This window comes from Carcharhinus amblyrhynchos, chromosome 10, assembly GCF_965287045.1.
Source record: "Carcharhinus amblyrhynchos chromosome 10, sCarAmb.v2.hapA, whole genome shotgun sequence".
Taxonomy (NCBI): domain Eukaryota; kingdom Metazoa; phylum Chordata; class Chondrichthyes; order Carcharhiniformes; family Carcharhinidae; genus Carcharhinus; species Carcharhinus amblyrhynchos.
The window spans coordinates 51977540-51996711 of record NC_137333.1 but is presented as its reverse complement, the minus strand read 5'-3'; the positions used below and the strand labels follow the sequence as shown (position 1 = coordinate 51996711).

Sequence of the window (19172 nt, the reverse complement as noted above, 5' to 3'; positions counted from 1 at the left end):
CCTGGTGTTGTCAGGCTTTTTACTAGGTGCATTGGCCATGCTAAATTCTACCTCAGTGTATCCGAACAGGTGCTGGAGTGTGGCAACTAGGGGAGTTTCACAGTAACTTCATTGCAACTTGAATGTAAACCTACTTGTGACTAATAAATAAACTTTACTTTAGCGTTAAGGGCATGTTGGAGTGCAAGAAATAATGAATTCCAATCCCTAGAGGTTTTTTGGTGGACTTCCAGTTGCAGCGACATAGGAGCTTGCATATGTAGTTCTCCTTCATTTTTATTCAATTCTGCTAGTTGGTATTGCAGATGAGTCAAGGTAGATTATCTAACATTGCTGATAAAGCTGGTTTAAATGTTGTGTTTTGATTTTCACCAAATGTAGGAAACTTCTGGGGAAATTCTACATATGGTCCGCAGGATTTGGTGCTGCTTTGCCTGCTTCCTATTTGGCCATTCTGATTGAGAGGAAAAGCAGGTAAGTTTTTTCAAAGTTGCTGTCCCTATAAATCAGTGCTTTATGTATAAATTTGTAAAGTGCTTATGACACCTGCAGTTTCTTTATTCAAGAATATATTGCAATGGAATTCTGTAATATCATATACATAACATTGTTTTGAATCATTGTGTTCATAAAGGGTCTGTGAAATGGACGATTTGTTTTGTGTTTTAGGTCTATTTGCATCATTGTGTTTCTCCTCCCCCCACCCCCACCCCCAACTTCTTGCCAGCTTTCTCTCATCTCCTATCCTGAAGGCTTTTCCTCCTTGCTGCAGAACCGTTGCTGGTTGCTCTGAAGACTGTAGCTCACTCACATGATTTTTGTTGTGTGATTCTTGGTGAATGGCAGCAGATTATTCAGCTGTGAAGGACATCAGCTGAGATTGAGATGCACTTGTAGCAAGGGAAGTTGGAAACCAAAAAGAATTGGGAACTCTTATTTTCCTCTCCCCTCAGTTAGGGGTGCTGAGGCATTTGTTGTATTCCCATCTCCGAAGGGATCGCAGATAGGAACCCTGAGCTGTGTTGTGTTGCTCTCAGGATACGCTTGCTGAGCCATTGGGGAAGTTTAGTGTAATGTTGATTGAATCCACTACACTTACCACAGTTGACACAGCCTTGCACTCCTCAATTCAGATGTCTTTTGGGTGGCTTTTTTGCCTATTATGCACCCTGCTGTTGTTATCAATACATAAGAACATAAGAAATAGGAGCAGGAGTAGGCCATCTAGCCCTTTGAGCCTGCCCCGCCATTCAATAAGATCATGGCTGATCTGTCGTGGCTCAGTTCCACATTCCCGCCCTCTCCCCATAACCCTTAATCCCCTTTCTTATCAAAAACCCATCAACCCGCGTCTTAAAAATATTTAGCGAGGTAGCCTCCACCACTTCAACGGGCAGAGAATTCCAGAGATTCACCACCCTTTGAGTGAAGAAGTTCCTCCTCAACTCCGTTCTAAACCGCCTCCCCTTTATCTTGAGGCTGTGCCCCCTAGTCCTATTATCCTTTCTGAGCAGGAAGAGTCTCTCCACCTCTATCCTATCCATCCCATTCAGGGTATTTTGATGATCAGAAAATTTAGAATTGTTTAAAGGCACGTTGTGTTAACGTAATGCGCATCAAATGGAAATGTTAATCTTTTAATGCTGATCATGATGTTCCAAAGCACAAGGAACGATCATACAATGACTGCAGGCCACTTTCAAGTTCACTCAAAGACTTTATGAAGTTATAATGCAGGAAAAAGGAAACATGGTTATCTTTGCCTGTTTTGCAAGATAAATCACTAATTTTTAAAGAAAACAAAACTCCAATGTTGAATCACAAGGAACAGTTTTAAAAAAATAGAACCCAGCACTTAAAACAATTGAGTGGTAACCAAAAGTGAACTTAAAAAAAAAAATTTGGTACAGCAGCCTTATAATGCTCTCAGTTTAAGGAGACTACTATTACGTTTGCACTAAAACAATTTCAAATTAGCTCAAAGTTTTAATGCGTGGTGCAATTGGTTTAACCCTTAAAGCTGTCAGATTCTGGAGAAGGTTGTATGCCATGAGTTGTTAAGTTCAATTCATAAGTTGAAGATATGCCAACAATATAGCAATAATTTTTCCAAGATGTTATGAATAGCTTGTTGTATTAAATATTGTATTAAAATATGTACTTCGAATTATTTGCAGAAATTAAAAGTCTCTTAAAATGTTACTGCTGCTTTGCTTGTTGTCGTCTTTCCTGCCCTGATCATTCATAAACACTACTTGTTATTTTTGCTTTACATTAATTTTGTCTCTCATGATTCCCTGTCCATTTTGAAGATGAGATACACATCATTGACACTTGGCCTCTTTTGTAAATCATCTCTGGAGGCTTTTATTTCAGTTTAACTCAATAGAAGTCGGGTTAGCTGCTTATGTTAGTACAGATTATATAAGGATGAAACTTCAAGTTTAAAATGTAACATTTTATTTATATTAATTTCTGGGATGTGGGTGTTTCTGGCTAGACCAGCATTTATAGTCCATTCCTAATTACTCTTGAAAAGGTGGCAATAAGCTGCTTTCTTGAACTGTTGCAGTTCCTGTGATCTAAGTAGAGAGGGAGTTTCAGCATTTTGACCCAGCTGTTGAGGAGAGAGTTCCAGCATTTTGACCCAGCTATTAGGGAGAGAGTTCCAGCATTTTGACCCAGCTATTAGGGAGAGAGTTCCAGCATTTTGACCCAGCTATTAGGGAGAGAGTTCCAGCATTTTGACCCAGCGATAGTGTAGGAATGGTGATATATTTCCAGGTCAGGATAGTGTGTGATTTGATGGGGTACTTCCAAGTGTTCCCATTTACCTGCTGCCCATGTCCTTTTAGATGGTAGCGGTCGTGGGTTTGCAAGGTGCTGTTTAAAGAGGATAATTGAGTTCCTGCAGTGCATCTTGAAGATGGTACACACTGCTGCCACTGTCCATTGATGGTGGGGGAGTGAATGTTTGTGGAAGGCGTGTCAATCAAGCGGATTGCTTTATCCTGGATGGTATTGAGCTGCTTGAGTGTTATTGGAGCTGTAGTCATCCAGGCAAGTGGAACATATTCCTTTAGAGTCCTGACTTGTGCCTTGTAGATGGTGAACAGGCTTTGGGGAACCAAGAGGTGAATTACTGCAGGATTCTGAGCAAATGACCTGTTCTTGTAACTGCAATTACATTGCTAGTCCAGTTCAGTTTCTGGTCAGTGGTAACCCCCAAGGTGTTGTTATTGGGAGATTCTGCATTAGTGATGAGATTGAATGTCAAAAGGCAGTGGTTAGATTTTCTCTTGTTGGAGATGGTTATTGTCCGACACTTGTGTGGAGTGAATTTTACTTGGCACTTGTCAACCCAAGTCTGGATGTTGTCCAGGTCACACTGCGTTTAAACATGGACTGCTTCTGTATCTGAGGAGTCTTGAATGGTGCTGAACGCTGTGCAATCAACAGTGAACATCCTTACCTCTAACCTTCCAGAAACATGGAAAATAGAAGCAGGAGTAGGCCATTGGACCTTTTGAGTCTGCTCTGCCGTTCATTTTGATCATGGCTGATCATCAATATTCTGATCCTGTTTCCATACCACATCTCCCCCCACCTCGCTCCCCACCCCACCTTTTCATCCCTTTAGTCCCAAGAACTATATCTAATTTCTTTTTGAAATCACAAAATTTTTGGCTTCGACTACATTCTGTGGTAGTGAATTCCACAGATTCACCCCTTCCTGGGTAAAGAAATTTCTCTTTATTTCAGTCCTAAAAGATTTATCCTTTATCCTGAAACTATGATTCCCTCATTTTGGATTCCCCCACTAGTGGATACATTCTTTCTGAATTTACCTGTTTAATCCTGTTAGAATTTTCTATGTTTCTATAAGATCCCCTCTCATTCTTCCACATTTCAGTGAATATAATCCTAACCAACTTAGTCTCTCCTCATATGACAGATCTGCCATCCAGGAATCAGCTTGGTAAACTTTCTCTATACTCCCTCTATAGCAAGGGCATCCTTCCTCAGGACATCAAAACTGCACACAATACTCCACGTGTGGCCTCACCAATGTCCTATACAATAACAGTAAAACATCCCTAGTCCTATACTCAAATTCATTTGTGATGAAGGCCAACATACCATTTACCTTCTTTACTGCTTTGCTGTATCTGCGCACTTTCAGGGACTGATGCACAAGGTCTCAGTGAGTATCCACCTCTCTTAAATAATAATTTGCCTTCCTATTATTGCTTCCAAAGTGGATGACCTCATGTAAGTAAAGTTTATCACAAGTTGGCTTACATTAATATTGCAATGAAGTTACTGTGAAAATTCCCTCATCACCACACTCCAGTGTCTGCCACAGAAGAATCTTTCCGTGGCAGTATCAGCAAGAATAACCACCCTAAAGTCTTTGTGGAGACAAAGTCCTGTCTTCGTATTGAGGAAATCCACTGTTGTGTTGTGTTCAGGTGCATTGAGGGGGAATTTAGCATGGCCAGTCTATATGATGGAGGAAGGCCATTGATGAGGCAGCTGAAGGTGTTTATACTTAGGACATACGCTGAGGAACTCCTGCAGTGATGTCGTGGAACTGAGATGATTGACTTCCAACAACCAAAATCCATCCTCCTTTGTACCTGGTATGATTCCAGCCTGCGGAAGGTTTTCCCCCGATTCCCATTGATTCCAGTTTTGTTCAGGTTCCTTGATGCCATGTTCAGTCAAATGCTGCTTTGTTGTCAAGGGCAGTCACTCTCACCTCATCTCTTAACATTCAGCTGTTTTGTATATATGTGAATCAAAGGTGTAATGAGGTGAAGAACGGAATGATCCTGACAGAACGCAAACTGAACATCCTGGAGCAGATTATTGTTAAGCAAGAGTTGCTTGAAAGCACTGTTGATTACCCCTTCCGATACTTTACTGATGATCAAGAGAAGACTGAGGAGGTGGTATTTGGTCAGGTTGGATTTGAATGCAGAGCATATTGAGTCAATTTTCCACATTGCCAAGTGAATGCCAGTGTTATAGCTGTAATGGAACAGCTTGGTTAGTGGCATGCAAAGTTCAGAGCACATGTTTTCTGTATTATCACTGGAATATTGTCAGGACCCAAAGCCTTTACAGTATCCAATGTATGGAATTGGTTGAAGACTGGCAGCTGTAATGCTGGAAACCTCTGAAATGCTTCAATCTTATCTTTTGTCTTGCTCTGTTTGGATGCTGGCCTGACTCCCCTATCATTTTGGATAGGAATATTTGTGGAACCTCCTCCTTCAGTGAATCGTTCAATTTTTCATGACTGGATGTGGCAAGATTGAGAGCTTAAATTTGATCCGTTGGTTGTGGAATTGCTTAGCTTTGCCGATTTTATTGCTGCTTATATGCAAGAAGTCCTGATTTGTACCTTTGTCACCTTGGCAACTAGTTTTTAATTATGTCTGGTATTGTTCCAGGCATATCTGTCTGCACTTTTCATTGAACTACAGTTTAGAATTACCCTGGCTTGGTGTTAATGGTAGAGCGGGGCATATGCTGGGCCGTAAGGCTACAGATTGTGGTCGAGTACAATTCTGCTGCTGATGGTCCACAGCACCTCCATTGATGCCCAGGCATCAATGCTAGGTTGCTAGGTCTGTAGGCAATCTATCACATTTAGCACAGTGGTTGTGCCACACAACACAATAGTGGGTTTCCTCAGTATGAGGACAGGACTTTGTCTCCACAAGGACTTTAGAGTGATTGTTCTTGATGATACTGCCATGGAAACATTCTTCTGTGGCAGACAGGTTGGTGAGGATGAAGATTTGGTCAGTGGTGGTGCTACTGAGCTATCTTGGTGATTGACTGAAATCCCCCACCCAAAGTACATTTAGTGCCCATGCCACCCATAGTGCTTCCTTTAAGTGGTGTTCAACATGAAGGAACACTGACTCATCAGCTGAGGGCACCATACAAGGTAATCAGCAGGAGGCTTACTTGCCTAGATTTGACCTGATGCCTTGAGACTTCATGTGATCCGTTGTCAGTGTTGAGAACCTCTTTTCGATGGTACTCCAGTACACTATCACCTTTGCTGGGTCTGTCCTGTCAGTGGGACAGATCATACCCAGGGATAGGGATGGTGGTATCTGGGACATTATCCATAAGATATGATTCCGTGGGCTTGACTTGCTGCGAGATATCTCTCCAATTTTGGAATACACCCCCCAGAGGCTAGTAAGAAGCAGTTTGCAGGATTGACAGGGCTAGGCTTATTCTTGTCATGTCAGGTGCTGGGTAGTCTGACATGTTTAATTGCCTTTTATTGACTTTTTAATCACCCATTTCAGAATCAGCCGTATCGTCTTGGAACTGGAGTCACATGTAGGCCAGACCAGATAAGGGGGGCAGATTTCCCTTCCTAAAAAGGAAACCACGTGCGTTTCATGGTCACCAGTAGACTTTGGATTCCAGATTTTTATTGAATTCAAATTCCACCATCTTCCTTGGTGGGATTCGAACCTGGGTCCACGGACCATTATCCTGGGTCCCTGAATTACTTGTCCAGAGACAATACCACAACGTCACCACTTCCACATTTAATCTTGTAAGATAATCATGAAACTGTTCTTGTTTCACTGAATCACAGTTCTGTGCCTAAGGAGGCCATTTAGACTGTCATGTCTGCACCATATCATCAAATGAACAATTCTTCCAGTACCAACTTCTTCACCTTCTCATAACCCTGCATATTCTTTAAATTTAAATGCTCTAATTCCCTCATGAACGGTTAGACTAAACTGATCTCCACCACACCCTGGGCAGTGCATTCATGATCTTAACCACATGCAGTATGAAGATGTTTATCCTCATATTTCATTGCTTCTTTTACCAGTTATCTTAAATCTCCACCCTTTTCTCAATCCTTACACCAGTAGGAACAGTTTTTCCCCTATCTGTCTAGATTGCTCAAATTTCGAATTCCTCTACAAAGTTTCCCCTCAGTTTTCTCTTCTCTGGGAAATTAGTCCCAACTCCATGTAACTTAAGTTCCTCATCCCTGAAATAATGACTCTGAAGAAGAACACAAGGATCCCAAATGTTAACTCTGTTTTTGTCTCCACAGATGCTGCCAGATCTGTTGAGTTTTTGCAGCATTTTTTGTTTTTATTCCTCATCCCTGGAACCATTTTCGTGAATCTTTTCTGTACTCTCCTTAATGTTGTCACATCTTTCCTAAGTATGGCATCCAGAACTGGTTACGATACTCCAGTTGAGGCCGAACTAGTTTGTCATAAGTTTAATATAACTTCCCTGCTGTTGTACTCTCAGCTCCTATTAATCCAATCCAGAATACTGTATGCTTTATTAATTGCTCTCTCAATCTGTACTGCCACCTTCAAAAATTTGTGCACATATGCACCTAACTTCCTCTGCTCCTGCATCCCTTTAGAATTTTGCCTCTAATTTTATGTTGTCTCTCTACCTTCTTCCTGCCAAAATAATCACTTTGCACTTCTCTGCATTGATTTTCATTTGCCAATGAATGAAGGGCGTTCAAATGGTCAGTGGATAGGCATATGGATAACATTGGAATAGTTTAGGTTAGAGGGTCATTAGATTGGTTCCACTGGTCGGCGCAACATCGAGGGCTGAAGGGCCTGTACTGCGCTGTACTGTTCTATGTTCTAATGGTACTTATATCCTTTTGAAGTTCAACACTATCCGTCTCGTGGTTCATGCTGTGCCTGAATTTCACATCATCTGCAAATTTTGAAATTGTGCCCTGTACACCAAGATCATAAATATTGATCAGGAAGAGCAACAGTCCCAACACTGACCCCTTGGAAAACTCCATAACAAGCCTTCCTCCAGTCTGAAAAGCATACATTAACCAATACTTTGATTCTTATCACTCAGTCAACATTGTATCCACATTGCTCCTGTCCCTTTTGTTCCAGGAGCTATAACTTTGCTCACTGGCCTGTTCGGCAGCATTGTTTAAAATGCTTTTTTTTAGAAATCTGTGTGCACCACATAAACACCTGTACTCTCACCAACTTTCTATTATCTCTTCAAAAAATTCCAGGAAGTTAGGTAAACTTGTTTTACCCTTAACAAAGTCATGCTGCCATTAATTAACTAATCCTTACTGGACCAAATGATTCTTAATTTTGCCTCAAATAGTTGTTTTTGGAAGTTTTTCCACCACTGAAATTAAACTGAATGGCTTATAATTGATGAGCCATCTTGGTAATTGAGGGGCCCTCAATTACTCATGTCCATGACATCTTTGCCAATCTATCCTTAGCTCCAATTTATCACTGATTTTCCATTCTGCCCTATTCCCGTCTCTCCAAATATATATTTCATTACATTTCTATCCTTTTTTAGTTCTGTAGAAGGATCAATGGACGCAAAACGTTCAGAGTGTTTGTCTCTCCACAGATGTTACCAGACTTTGAGTTAATCCAGCACTTTTTCAGTATTTTCGATAAGGTGTTTGTGGAAACTCATTAATGTTGCATATGCAAAGTGCAGTGACATGTTTCACTTATCAAAATAGTACTCGTAATTAGTTGTTTGGAATGATAGGAGAAATGGGGGCTTGCATTGCCTTTTTTAAAAAGGAGAAACATTCCTAATTATTGGTTTTACTTATTCACAGAATGACCATTATCAGGAGGGCGAGACACAGGAAATGTTTTATAACACTTTAGCCTGCAGATACTAATTTGTTCTTAAAGTGCATATTTTGGGCAAGAAAAGACATGGAAGCTGTTGACTTTTAATTTCTGCCCAGTTCTGTAGTGGCCATGTTTTTAATTCAAATTTTGAGGAGTAGTACATAAGTTTGACGGGAAATCAATTCTACCAAGCTTGATTGGAGTGGAGAACCTTGCAGTGGCATCAGGAATGAAATAAAATGTCCCGTAGAAACGCATGGTGGGCCTATATCCAACAAGTTAACTGATCACTCCTCCCTTCCAATGACTCGATTGTGTACTTCCAAGCATCTTCTATGTTTCATAATTTCTAACTTCCAGCTTTTAGGTCTCCACTCCTTTTTATCCTCAAGGGATATATTTGTGGCCAGGGAAACATATGGTGGAAAGGGAGGAAGGTGTTCAGGTTGGAGGAGTTGCAAAAGCTCCTGGAATTTAACTACTGGAATTCAAAACTCCTGATCAGTTGGCTGTGTATCGATGCTTAAATGTGTCTATAGAATGATGCAATGACATGTAGTTTGAGTGGAGGATTCAAGTCACTGGTGAGCCAACTAAATGTAAAGTCCTGAACTATACTAATTTATCATCTTCCAAACTTCAAATCTCTTGTTGGATTTAACTAGCACTAATGAACTCTGTTTTAATCCACAATTGCCCAGTTTGTTTAGCAAAAATCCCTGTTCAGTGTGTGTTCCTTTTTGAGAAATAACTATTTTTGTCATTTTGAAAAACATTTGATTGTCATGCAGAAATGACAAAAAGGCAGTAGAAAATTTTAAATATTTTCTAAAGATGACCTATGTTATGAACTTGCAAAAATGGTGGACAGGAAAAGACCAACCAATCCATCACTCCTGTCCAAATTTGATGTCTTGTGAACTACAATACATCGAGTGCACATGTGGAAGCCATCTAATCTCTTGGAAAAGCAAAAAAAAAAATCAGAAGGTAAGTCAAGCAATTTAGGGGAAAAAATAATCTGGAAAATTCTTCTCTAGTCCCCGTGGACAATTGAATTTGTCCAGGAGATCATTCTCTGTCCTGATTATTGTTATTTGCTGCTTTCCTCTTGCATGAGGTGATAATTGTCCCAACTAGAAACTTGATGAAAATGAGCAAGTCAATGTTCACTGCACAAGCAGTTCCACTGGGTCCACCGCTGTCTGGGAAAAGAACCTCTTCCTAACCTGAAGCACAATTCTGCCTTTAAGAATGAGGAATGGGTGTTTGTTGCAATTAAGGCTTGGATGTTGTAAAAAAAAATTTATCCTTTCTTTTGATTTTAAACTTGGAAAAAGCTTGTTTTGTATTTGTTCCGTAAAGTCACAGCACTCAAGGGATGAAAACATCCCTGTAACCCCGTGCATCCTCACAGCTAATCCATCTAACGTACACATCTTTAGACACTACGGGCAATTTAGCATGGCCAATCCATCTAATCTGCACTTCTGTGGACTGTGGGAGGAAATCGGGGCACCCAGAGGAAACCTATGCACACGCACAGGCATGTAAGGCCCAAATCGAACTTGGGGTCGCTGATGCTGTGAGGCAGCAGTGCTTTCTAATGTGCTGCCTAGTCATCTACAAATTCATTTTAAACTACTGTTTGCCTGTGGGCCTTCATTACATTCTCAAACTGCGCAGTATGTTACCACTAATACCTGAGCCTTCAGTATTGTCGAGCAGTACCTTCTTTGGTACTTTAGCAAGAATTTTTAAAGTCAAGGCAAATGATGTCTATCAAGTTGCCCTTATCCGCTATCTTGTGGGTGCTTCAAAAAGTACCATTAAATTAAGTAAAACAGGAATTCCTTTTTCAGAAACCATGTTTGGTGTCCTTGATATGTTCTTCTCTACTTTTGTAATTACTTTCAGCATCCTGAATGATTTCTTGCAGGATATTTCTTATTACTGACTTCAAGTTAATGAGCTTATAGTTACCTGGATCCATCTTATCTCCCTTTTCAAAGATCTAAATTACATTAGCCTCCAAAGGGAATTGTCTCCAACTCCAGGAAGCTATTGAAAGATGTGGGCTTAGGCCTCATGCAGCAACTGTACGATCTACTGGAGGACTTTCTGGTGGATATTGCCAATGAGTTAGATTTGACTGGTATTTGGAAAGCTGCGCATTCCAGCAATTTGCGACTTTCAAAAAACTGAATTAACCGTGCACGCACTGTGCAGGTTTATGTACTTATGTTTTGTGAGAATAGGTTTTTGAGAAAAAGTATGCTCTTGCACTTTTGTAGACCTTGATGACAAAATGGTGTTCATTTACATTTTGATACTTCATTAGTTGCATGTCACGATGAAAAGATGTTTACTAAAACCTGAGTATTTACAAAATATTCACAATCTTAAATAATTATCTGCAAATTTTATTTATCGGTGTGTTTACTATAAATTATGAATTTGTTTTTACAATACTTGTAAAACTTAGGCAAAGTATTATTTTGTCTAAATATTTTAAATCTCAATTTAAAGGTGTTCGTGTAAATGTAGTGAGAAATTCAGAAGTGTTGGGCACCTTCAGCTGGTTGGGTGGCAGCCTCCAGGATAATGTTTCAGGCTATTCTGTTTCATCCTTTGTTAGAACTGGTTTTGATAAAATCTGAAAGCTGAACCTTTTTTCTCTTTCTCAGCCGATGTCACCTGATTCTTAAGTGCTGCCAGCCTTTTCTGTTTTTATATTTCTAGTGTTTGCAATATCTTACTTTTACTTTCTTTTTTTTGAGAAATTGCATATCTTAGGAAATGTTTTTGTATTACATTTTACACCAAAATTTCTGAAGATATTTAAACATCAAAATCTGTTATATTTTGGCATAAAACATTACTTTATTCAGTGTTCTTGATACCTCTTGTGGAAATATAATTTTGTTTACTTTGATGGTGCTTGCACAATTGCATTTGTACACAAAGGCTCCTGCAACATTAATTATTAATTGTTGCTTATAATGCAACTCACTTTTCTAAAAAGAAATCTTGTATTTTAGAAGCAATTGATTAGCATTAAACAAATTATTTATAGGAAGCTCCCAGAGTCTGATATCTGGATAAAAGATGCCAATATTTATTATGTCTTAGTATGGTTCGGTGTCACAAGTACTGCTGCAGGCCTCATCCTTTTGTAGCAGTAATGATCAGATACAGTTGGCCTGAATGGGTGTGTGTGAGTATGGTGCCCAGACAGTGGACACAGACCTTTTGAAGAAAAGGCTGAAGCCCAAGATGAAATTGTGGCTTCAGACTCATGGAGAAAAAAAAATACTCTGGCTGTAAGATGCTTCTCCTCCACCCCCTTTAAATCTAGCTCTAATTTTCCATGAGTGGTGAGGAAACTGATAATCAGACACCATCGAAAAGCGTGAAAAGAGAAAAACAGAGGAAAGAATAGCGTTACAGAAAATAGAGAATTACCATGTGCAAGTAGAAACATGAGAAACTATAAGCCATAAGGAATGAAAAGAAAGAAGGAAAACAGGCGGCATAAAAGGCAAACTGCCTAAGCTGGACAGTTTGAAAACGAAAGACAAGATGTACTTTTTTGAAAATATATTTTATTTTGGGCAGCATCATGAATGATCAGTATTCTAGTCTTGAACCAATTGGTTGGTACAGTGAAGAACTAGAACCCACCTTTGACAAAGGGTCATCTGGACTTAAAAGATACTTTTCTCTCCTTACAGATGCTGCCATACCTGCTGAGATTTTCCAGCATTTTCTCTCTTGGTTTCAGATTCCAGCATCTGCAACAATTTGCACCTTTACACGTTTTATATTTATTTACAGATTGACACATTATAAGCATGAACTTCCTAACCAAATGGTCATATTTGTAGTCAGTGTCTATTTATAGGGCTCAAGTTGATTCCCATCAGCTGCAGCTGATGTGATCTCCATAGAAACCAATAACTTTAAAAAAGAAATATGAATTTCCTGGTGACTGACATCACTTAAGAACTTCACTGTAATAGACAAACAAATTAACATTGACTAAACATTACTTTGTAGGCAGCTAATATACTAAACTACAAAGAATGGCATTTCCCATTTAACTTCCTAACATAATTGAAACCTTAACATAATCGCAAATCCCAGCACCACATTTATATGGAGGGCATCATGTTGACACAGTGGTTAACACTGCTGCCACACAGCGCTAGGGACCCAGGTTCAATTTGGGTCTTGGGTGACTGTCTATGTGGAGCTTACACATTCTCCCCATGTCTGCATGGGTTTCCTCCAGGTGCTCCAGTTTCCTCCCGCAGTCCAAAGATGTGCAAGTTAGGTGGATTGGCCATGTTAGATTGTCCCTTCAAGTCCAAAGATGTATTGGTTCGGAGGATTAGTGGGATAAATGTGTGAGGTTACAGTCTTAGGGCAGGGAGTGGGCCTGGGTAAGATACTGTGTCGGGGAGTTAGTGCAGACTTGATGGGCTGAATGGCCTCCTTCTGCACTATAGAAATTTTTTGAATATACCTCACTCTCAGCAGAAATGTAGGCCAAAATTCTCTTACCTGGCTGAGATTCACTAGTCCAGCTGCTATGAACAGAGAATTTGCTGAGCACTGGTAGTTGGAGGGGGTTGTGTGAGCTGAGAGGATTCCAACCAGAGTCTTGTGTGTAAAGTCCCAAGCTCTTCCCAGTTTTAACAAATCTTTCCTTTGTCCAACCAGGACCAATCTTCAGTGTCTTTCTAAACATAGTGTCTCCACTCAATCAGCTGAGCATAATCAAATTGAATTTGGTAACAAGGCATCCTCTGGCATTGGCTTGCTCTTTAACTCTCTGCAAGACTCGTTTCTTTGACCCTATCTCATCAGCAGTCTGCTTGATGGTTAACTCAAAAACAGTCCTTTAATTCTGGGCAAAGCAGCACTTGTTGTGGGTCATCTTCCCCACATCTCTCTAATTGACTGGTTCAGAGTTAGAGAATCTGTGCAGAGCAAAAACGCTGCCTTCTCTGTGTCAAGGTGTTAAAACTACTTTGCAGCAGTTTTTGCCTGGGCCCATATCCCATGGGAACAAGATCACACAGGCTTGCCTTCAGGTAGATTTTGGGGTTGGTCACATTCCCCTCTCCAAATGAATCAATTTTACCCTGAATGAAAGAAGGCAGTTTAAAACATAATTTATTAAGTCTAGCACTCATAACAATCCAGTTATACAGATTTAGTATATAATTTACACTGTCCCTTGAAGTGTGAATATATGCAGCCATAATTTGAAAAACAAAACAAATCAAAAATTTCCATATTTTATTCGAAGCATTGTAACTTGCCCCTTTTCTTGCCTCCCTAACATTTATTTTTGTAAAACAATCTGTCCCTTTAGGAATTAAGTTTCTCTGGAAGTTGACTTTTAGTAACGAACCTTTTTAAAGTTTTTATTAGTGTCAGAAGTAGGCTTACATTAACACTGCAAATGAAGTTACTGTGAAGATCTCCTAGTTGCCACACAATGGCACCTGTTCGGGTATAGTCAGGGAGAATTTAGCATGGCCAATGCACCTAATCAGCACATCTTTCGGTTTGTGGGAGGAAACCTGAGCTTCTGAAGGAAACCCATGCAGATGTGGGGAGAACGTGCAAACTTCTCTCAGACAGTGACCCACACAGTGAATTGAATCTGGTTTCCTGGCGTTGTGAAGCAGCAGTGCTAACCTCAGCCACTGTTGTTTCCACCTCCCAGACCAAGTTGTCTGGGAGATCAATTATAGAATGTCAAAGGGGTCAACAAGAAGTTGAGAAGTGAGCAGATTGTGGACATGACTCTGTCTCAAGCAGGGTTTTTAACTTGTGGAACAACCTGGTTGCAGAGCAAAGAACATCTCTTCACATTTCAGGTTAATCACCTTTCATCAGAACTGAAGTCAGTTAGGATTTTCTTCACTGGAATTTAGAAGAGTGAGAGGGGATCTCATAGAAACTTATAAAATTCTTACACGGTTCGAAAGGGTAGATTTAGAAAGAATGTCCCAAACAGTTGGGGAATCAGAACTGGGGTCACAGTTTGAGAATAAGGGCCTTTAAGAACTGAGGTGAGCAGAAATTTCTTCACCCAGAGGGTGGTGAATGCATGGAATTTACTAGCACAGAAAGTACAGACCAAAACATTGTTTGATTTCAAGAAGAAATTAAATATAGCTCTTGGAGCTAAAGGGATGAAGGAATATGGAGAAAGAGGGGATCAGAATATTGAATTCAATGATAAGCCATGATCAAAATGAATGGCAGAGCAGGCTTAAAGAGCCAAATGGCCTACTCCTAGTTTCTATTCTGCGTGACATCTCTAAGCACAATTCCAAGATTCTGGTTGTTTGTCATTTTAATTTTCCACCTTGCTCCCGGGGCCTTCCATCATGTTCCAGTATAGTTCATTGCAAGCTTGAGGAACAGCACCTTATCTTCCGTCTTGGCACTCTACAGCGTTTTGTCTTCAACGCCGAGTTCAACACTTTAATTCAATTTCTGCTTCCAGCTTATTTTTTTCTGTTTTGCTAGGTCAGTCTTTGTCTTGTTTTTTTCCTTTATCCATTCATGTTGCATTCATATGAGGCTTTATATAACAATTCACACCTCATTTAGATGCAACCTTTCTTTTTTATAATATCCATTACTACTCTTTGGCTGTTGTGTCATGATTTTTTTTTGAAGAAAGGTAGAAATGTATGAGTTTTTAAGCCAATGGAAGGAGGAGGGGAGTACGAAGGAGCAGTTCTTTTGTAGGATGGAAGTTGGGGAGATTAAGTAACAAAAAAAATCATGACACAACAGCCAAAGAGTAGTAATGGATATTATAAAAAAGAAAGGTTGCATCTAAATGAGGTGTGAATTGTTATATAAAGCCTCATATGAATGCAACATGAATGGATAAAGGAAAAAAACAAGACAAAGACTGACCTAGCAAAACAGAAAAAAATAAGCTGGAAGCAGAAATTGAATTAAAGTGTTGAACTCGGCGTTGAAGACAAAACGCTGTAGAGTGCCAAGACGGAAGATAAGGTGCTGTTCCTCAAGCTTGCAATGAACTATACTGGAACATGATGGAAGGCCCCGGGAGCAAGGTGGAAAATTAAAATGACAAACAACCAGAATCTTGGAATTGTGCTTAGAGATGTCACGCAGAATAGAAACTAGGAGTAGGCCATTTGGCTCTTTAAGCCTGCTCTGCCATTCATTTTGATCATGGCTTATCATTGAATTCAATATTCTGATCCCCTCTTTCTCCATATTCCTTCATCCCTTTAGCTCCAAGAGCTATATTTAATTTCTTCTTGAAATCAAACAATGTTTTGGTCTGTACTTTCTGTGCTAGTAAATTCCATGCATTCACCACCCTCTGGGTGAAGAAATTTCTGCTCACCTCAGTTCTTAAAGGCCCTTATTCTCAAACTGTGACCCCAGTTCTGATTCCCCAACTGTTTGGGACATTCTTTCTAAATCTACCCTTTCGAACCGTGTAAGAATTTTATAAGTTTCTATGAGATCCCCTCTCACTCTTCTAAATTCCAGTGAAGAAAATCCTAACTGACTTAGTCTCTCCTCATATGACAGACCCACTATTCCAGGAATTGGCCTGGTAAACCTTCACTGCCTTCCAGCTATAGCAAGGACATCCTCAGATAAGGACACCAAAACTGCACACACTACTCCAGATGTGGCCTCACCAACACCCTATACAATTGCAGCAAAACATTCCTATCCCTATGCTCAAATCCTCTTGCTATGAAGACCAACATACTATTTGCCGCCTTTACTGCCTGCTGCACATGTGCGCTTACTTTCAGCGACTAATGCACAAGGACTCCAAGGTCACGTTAAGTATCCACCTTTCAATTTACTCTCATTCAAGTAATCTATCTTCCTGTTATTGCTATCAAAGTGGATAACCACACATTTATCCACATTATACTGCATCTGCCATGCAGATGCCCACACATTCAGCCTGTCCAAATCACACTGAAGCATCTCTGCATCCTTCCATAGCTCACCCTCCCACCCAACTTTGTATTATCTCCAGATTTGCAGATGATACATTCAAATACTCTTTCAAATCATTAATATATAATAAGAACAGTTGGCGTCCTAGCATAGATTCCTACTAATCACTAACTGCCAACTCTTTGCTTCCTATCTGCTCACTAACTTTCTCTCCATCTCAAGACATTACCTGCAGTCCCATGTGCTTTAACTTTACATAGTAGTCTGTTACGTGAGACCCCTGTCGAAAGCCTTCTGAAAGTCTAAAAAAACCCCATCCATTGGTTCTCCTTGGTCAACCCGACTAGTTACGTCCTCAGAGTTCCAATAGATTCGTCAAGCATGATTTTCCTTTTGTAAATCCATGCTGACTTTGATTACACCACTGCCTTCCAAATGACGAGTTATGAAATCCTTGATAATAGACTCCAACAGCTTCTCCAGTACTGACGTTTGGCTCAGTGGTCTATAGTCCCCTGTTTTCTCTTTACCACCCTTTTTGAACAGTAGGCTTACATTAGCTATCCTCCAATTGTAGGAATTATTCCAGAGTCCAAAGAATTTTGGAAAATAACCACCAATGGATCTACGTCCATTAAGTTTTCCTGAGATGAAGATTATCAGGGCCTGGAGATTTATCCACCTTCATTTCCATAAATTTCCCCAAAATAATTTCTCTCCTAATGCTGATTTCCTTCAGCTCCTCACTAAAAATGTTTCTCTCAGCATTTCTGGTACGTTATTCACGTCTTCCTTTGTAAAGATTGAAGCAAAGTGCAAATTTAATTCCTCAGCCATTTCTTTATTCCTCGTTATGAATTCTCCCATTTCTGACTGTAAGGGGCCTATATTTGTTTTTGTCAATCTTTCTCCTTTGTTTTTAGTAACTTTTACAGTCAGTGTTTATGTTCCCCGCTGGTTTACTTTCATGTTCTATTTTCCCTTCTTAATCAATCCCTTGGTCCTCCTTTGCTAATTTTTTAACTGCTCCCAATCCTCAGGCCTATTGCTTTTTCTTGCCAATTTGTATGCTTCTTCCTTGAATCTAATACTATCTCTAATTTCCATGATTTGGCCTCAATTCCCTTACTACTCTTGCGCCAAACAGGAATAAACAACTTCTGGGATTCATCTATTCATTCTTTAAATGCCTGCCATTGCCTGTCCACTGTCTTTCCTTTCAGAAATGTTTCCCAGTCCATCATGACTAATTCATACCACACACTATCATAATTACCTTTATTGAGATTCAAGACCCTGATCTCAGAATCAACTCGATCACTATCCACCTTGACAAAGAATTCTATCAATATTATGGTCACTCATCCCCAAGGGTTCTCTCACAGCTAGATCACCAATTAACCCTTTCTCATTGCACAACACCCAGTCCAAGATGGCCTGTTCCCTTGTTGGTCCCTCAACGTATTGCTCCAGAAAACCATCCTGTATGTACTCCAGAAAATCATCTCTATTGTACTGTGACTAATTTGATTCTCCCAATCTATATGTTGATTATGGTTGCCCATAATCACAGAAGTTCCTTTAACACATGTACCTCTGATTTCCTGTCTAATGCTTTTCCCAGCATTACCACTACAGTTTGGTCTTCCCAGTGGAGATGAGACCATGTTGTGAATAGCTAATGTGGTATACTAAATTGAAGAAAATACAACTAAATCCCTGTTTCACTTGCGGAGGGAAATATCCTGGTCAAAGAAGAGGCCAAGGTAATGAAAGAAGAGCTTCGTGTTGTCCAAGCTCAAACTTCGTTTAGAGAACAGGAATTGCTTAGGGCAGATTGTTCAGAGTCAGGGAGAGGAAGGTCAGATGATATTCTGATTACACAGTAAGGAGTGAGACTGTAGGAAAAGAGGGGATTGGAGGGAAGGAAGAGGGAGGAAGGATCCAGAAGGATGGTGTTGTTCGTGAGCTGCCTTTTGTCACTCTTCACATCTGAAAGCAAGATAAAAAGTCCTTTGTTAAAATCCAGACTAATCCTGGATGAAAGGTTGAAGGATTAAATGAAACTGTGGACCAGGACAGTTTTGAGAGAGAGCGTGTACGGATTTACTATTAATAGTGAGTTAGACATCTGGAATAGCCAAGCTGAGAAAAGGGAGAGTGAGTTCTAGAGTTAAAGAATATTAGAGTCAGGAGAGTTCTGATCTGGTACCAACTACACCTGTGTTGATCTGCAAGTCTACAAACATGCATTGAATCATGGAACTCCACTAGTGCAGAAGGAGGCCATTGAGTGTGCAGCATCCACAATCCCACCCAGGCCCTGTTCCTGTAACCCCACATATTTACCCTGCGAATTCCCTGACAGACACTAGGGAATTTAGCGTGGCTAATCAACCAAGTCCGCACATCTTTGGACTGTGGAGGAAACCGGAGCACCCAGAGGAAACCCATGCAGATATGGGGAGAATGTGCAAACTCTACATTGGTTGGAGGAGATTTGAAGAG

General features: G+C 40.1%; 1 protein-coding gene across 1 annotated transcript in view; it reads left to right on the top strand.

Annotated features, from left to right (window-relative positions):
* Window positions 1-19172, top strand: part of tmem135 (transmembrane protein 135) — a 392480-nt gene that overhangs the window by 11935 nt on the left and 361373 nt on the right. Inside the window, exon 3 of the mRNA XM_080197023.1 lies at window positions 382-474. Within this exon, the coding sequence (XP_080053149.1) occupies window positions 382-474 (93 nt within the window). The remainder of the gene's footprint in view (window positions 1-381; window positions 475-19172) is intronic.